Below are 3,126 nucleotides of genomic sequence, written 5' to 3' on the forward strand. Positions count from 1 at the left end.
CAGCCATCTTCTCCACCGGGGTATTAACTGTACCGGACTCAGCTCCTCTCTTCATGACAACCACGTCTCCCCTGAATACCAGCTCCGGCCCACCTGGCTTCACAACTCCGAGCTCATCGGTGACTGCCCCACCTCATACACGACCCGCCCGCTGTCCACCCTCCACAGACCTTCGAGGGTTCTCGAGGCCATGTGTGTTTGCGAGGGGTCACGGTGCTCTGAGGATGGCTACCAATGTGTTCCCGTCAGTAGTCGGGTGCCTGTCTGGGTCCTACGGGATGAGAGGCATTTTGTCATTGACCTTCAAGATGTGGTCATTGCTTGTGTCTGCGCCCGAAGGCAGAGTGGTGGAGGAAACTTCGTTTATGATCCGGCAATAGACGGTTAGGTACCCTTCAAGATGACCCTAATGACAGCAATCAAACATTTGATTAATTATATCTCATACTGCGAGAAAATAGCATTGTTATAATGAATAAGTATGGTGTCGGGGGTCAGGGGACGGGGTTTGACGAGGTTGTGATAAAGAGGGGTAAGTGGATTTTGGGGATAATTGATGGGGCCAGGAAATGCACTGCATTCCCTTGCTAACCCTGACATGAGACTTTGTAACCAATACAATGTCCACACCAGGGTGTAGTATTTTATATTATGTTGACGGGGCCTGTAGATCACATTATACATGCTACATAATGTCTGGAATGTCTGAATGTCTTTTACTTTAAAGTGTCGTCAGAGAGAGTTTGACGACATTAACGACTGGGTTTACAAGTTGCAGAGATAGCAATAAAATTGTATTGTTAAAGCCAAATTATTGTTTATTGAAGGATGATACTAAACTTGTATCGCACAATAAAGACACTAACACCATCGTATTGTACTCGAAGCTAGAACTTGTTTTTTTTTTTTTCTTGGTAGAAACTTAACCTTCTCACCCATCCAGACCAAAGTTCTCACTTATTTTGACAAAATGGTCCTGCGATAGCATAAACTGAAATAGGTAATTGATTGATATATATTTACTAACTAAATGAATTACCCATTTATTTACTTATATCTACTTATTTATATATTCATTAATCAATATATTTACTAATCTATTGATTAATCAATTGAATAATTAATTTAGCAATTAATTTATTCATTTAATAATAAACTTATTTATTCAACCTCACTTGTTTATTTGTTCATTTATTTATTCATTTATTTATTTATCTATTTATTTATTTATTCATCTATTTATTTATTTATTCGCTTATTCATTCATCTTCATATATTTCTATTCAGTTTGGTTAATTTCCCAATAAGTTTTGCTCACAGGTGAGGAAACTACATCAGGAGGCGCGTAGCTGTGGCCAAAGCCCTTACCTTTGCCTTGTGCGCTAGGATTGTTGGGGAAGGTAACAGTCACTGCTGGGAATAGGAGAGGAATTCAGGATTCGAACCCACAACTAAGCAAATGCGAGAACGGCGCGCTTCCGATTACTCTACCAGTGCACCTCTCTCCGATTCCCAGCAGTGACTGTTGGCTACCTGCCCCAACAGTCCAAGTGCACTGGGCAAAGGTGACGGCTTCATCAGCAGATACGTGCCTCCTGGCGTAGGCTCCTCACCTTCTTTGCTTATACTTGGCAAAACCTCCATAATCCTAAACAAGATGATACCTATTTTGAACCAAAGGATCTTCTCATCAAGATATAATATCTTGGTGCTGGCCAGAATGAATTATGTACACTGGATTGACCACTTTGGAACGAAAGCAATCTGAATAATAGTCTTGGTCTAATCTGAACAAAATTTGTAATGTACGTCGTTGGAATCAGTGAAATTTATCGCTATGTCTCTGACTCCATCGTACTCCATCTGCTCATCGTACGGGATAAATGTCGTTTGGTGTTTGCTTGAACAAAGCTTCTGAACAGTGTCATCTGGATGAGTCTTAAATATATACCTTTCAGGTTTATCATTTATATAATTGAACCCACATTAAGGTCAGAATAAAGTAATCGTGGTCAGGGTGAAAACCTAGGTTAATTAAGAATTACCCTAATTTAGCCTATCCTTACCTAATGTTATATAACCTAACCTGACCTAACAACCTGAACCACAGAAAACTATATAGCACCGGAGATATCATCGTGATAATCTCATATTAATTCACCAAAACCTTTTCAAATATATTAAGTCTATTTCAAGACCTCAAAATCGGTTCTGGTGAAAGGGAGCGTCAGCCTTGTTCCAGCGCTTCATATTCTCGTGAAACGCCGACATGAATTTCAACAAGGGGTTTCTTGTAGTCTATGTTGATCTCAACAATATATTTGACTCGATATATAATGGGGTGTTCTCTTCTGGGATCTTCTGCGGATCCTTGGGATTCGTGCGAGGATAAATGACTTGAGGAGGTTTATCTAACTAATTTTCTCTAGTTCAGGAGTGATGGAAATGTGTCCTTGACCCAATACTCACCATCCCACTTCCACCCAGTGGGAAGTGAGAAGTCCCTATTACAGCAAGGCCCTGGCAGTTACGGTAATCCGCTGTGCTTTTTTTTTTTTTTTTTTTTTTTTTAGGCCGTTGTTGGGATCGCCTCCCCGCCTGGCTAGAGCTCGTAAGTTCGACATTGTATCCACAAGGCTACAGCGCGGCCTTTCACGACCCAATACCTTTCAATATCTGCATAGACTGGGTATCAGGCAGAGTTGTCGATCATTGCGAAGCATCCACCAGCAGCGCCAAGGTCACTGACTTTGTTTTTGCTGATGGTGCTGTACTTGTGGAGGAATCGCTGTATGTCCTAGTTACAGCCCTCGAGTCATTATACAGGCAGGCGAGACTGCTTGAATTCCAGGTCTCCTGGAGCAACATCATGATCCAAGACTTTTGAGGCTTATTGGATGACACAGATCAGTCTATTCATGCATGTGACAAGGGCAAAGGTCTTGGAATTCACATAATTGGGCAATGTAGTTCATAACAATAGTGGATCATATCAGTATATAGCGTTGTTGGTATTTACGCAGGAGGACTAGGATCTAAATCTTCGAGTTGCTTGTGCTCCTTCTCTTGCTGCATGGCTGTGAGACATGAACATTGAATGCTGACTTGAAGAAGCACCTCGACTTC

The 3,126-nt window shown here is 41.5% G+C and overlaps 1 protein-coding gene across 1 annotated transcript in view; it reads left to right on the forward strand.

Moving 5' to 3' along the window:
• The window catches only part of LOC143033034 (uncharacterized), an 865-nt gene extending 379 nt beyond the window's left edge, over positions 1–486 (forward strand). Inside the window, exon 1 of the mRNA XM_076198232.1 lies at positions 1–486. This exon is cut by the window's left edge and continues 379 nt beyond it. Coding sequence (XP_076054347.1) covers positions 1–388 — 388 coding nt within the window. The 3' untranslated portion in view covers positions 389–486.
• Positions 487–3,126: the final 2,640 nt, after the last annotated feature.

This window comes from Oratosquilla oratoria, chromosome 15, assembly GCF_046742065.1.
Source record: "Oratosquilla oratoria isolate Oo_2021 chromosome 15, ASM4674206v1, whole genome shotgun sequence".
Taxonomy (NCBI): Eukaryota; Metazoa; Arthropoda; class Malacostraca; order Stomatopoda; family Squillidae; genus Oratosquilla; species Oratosquilla oratoria.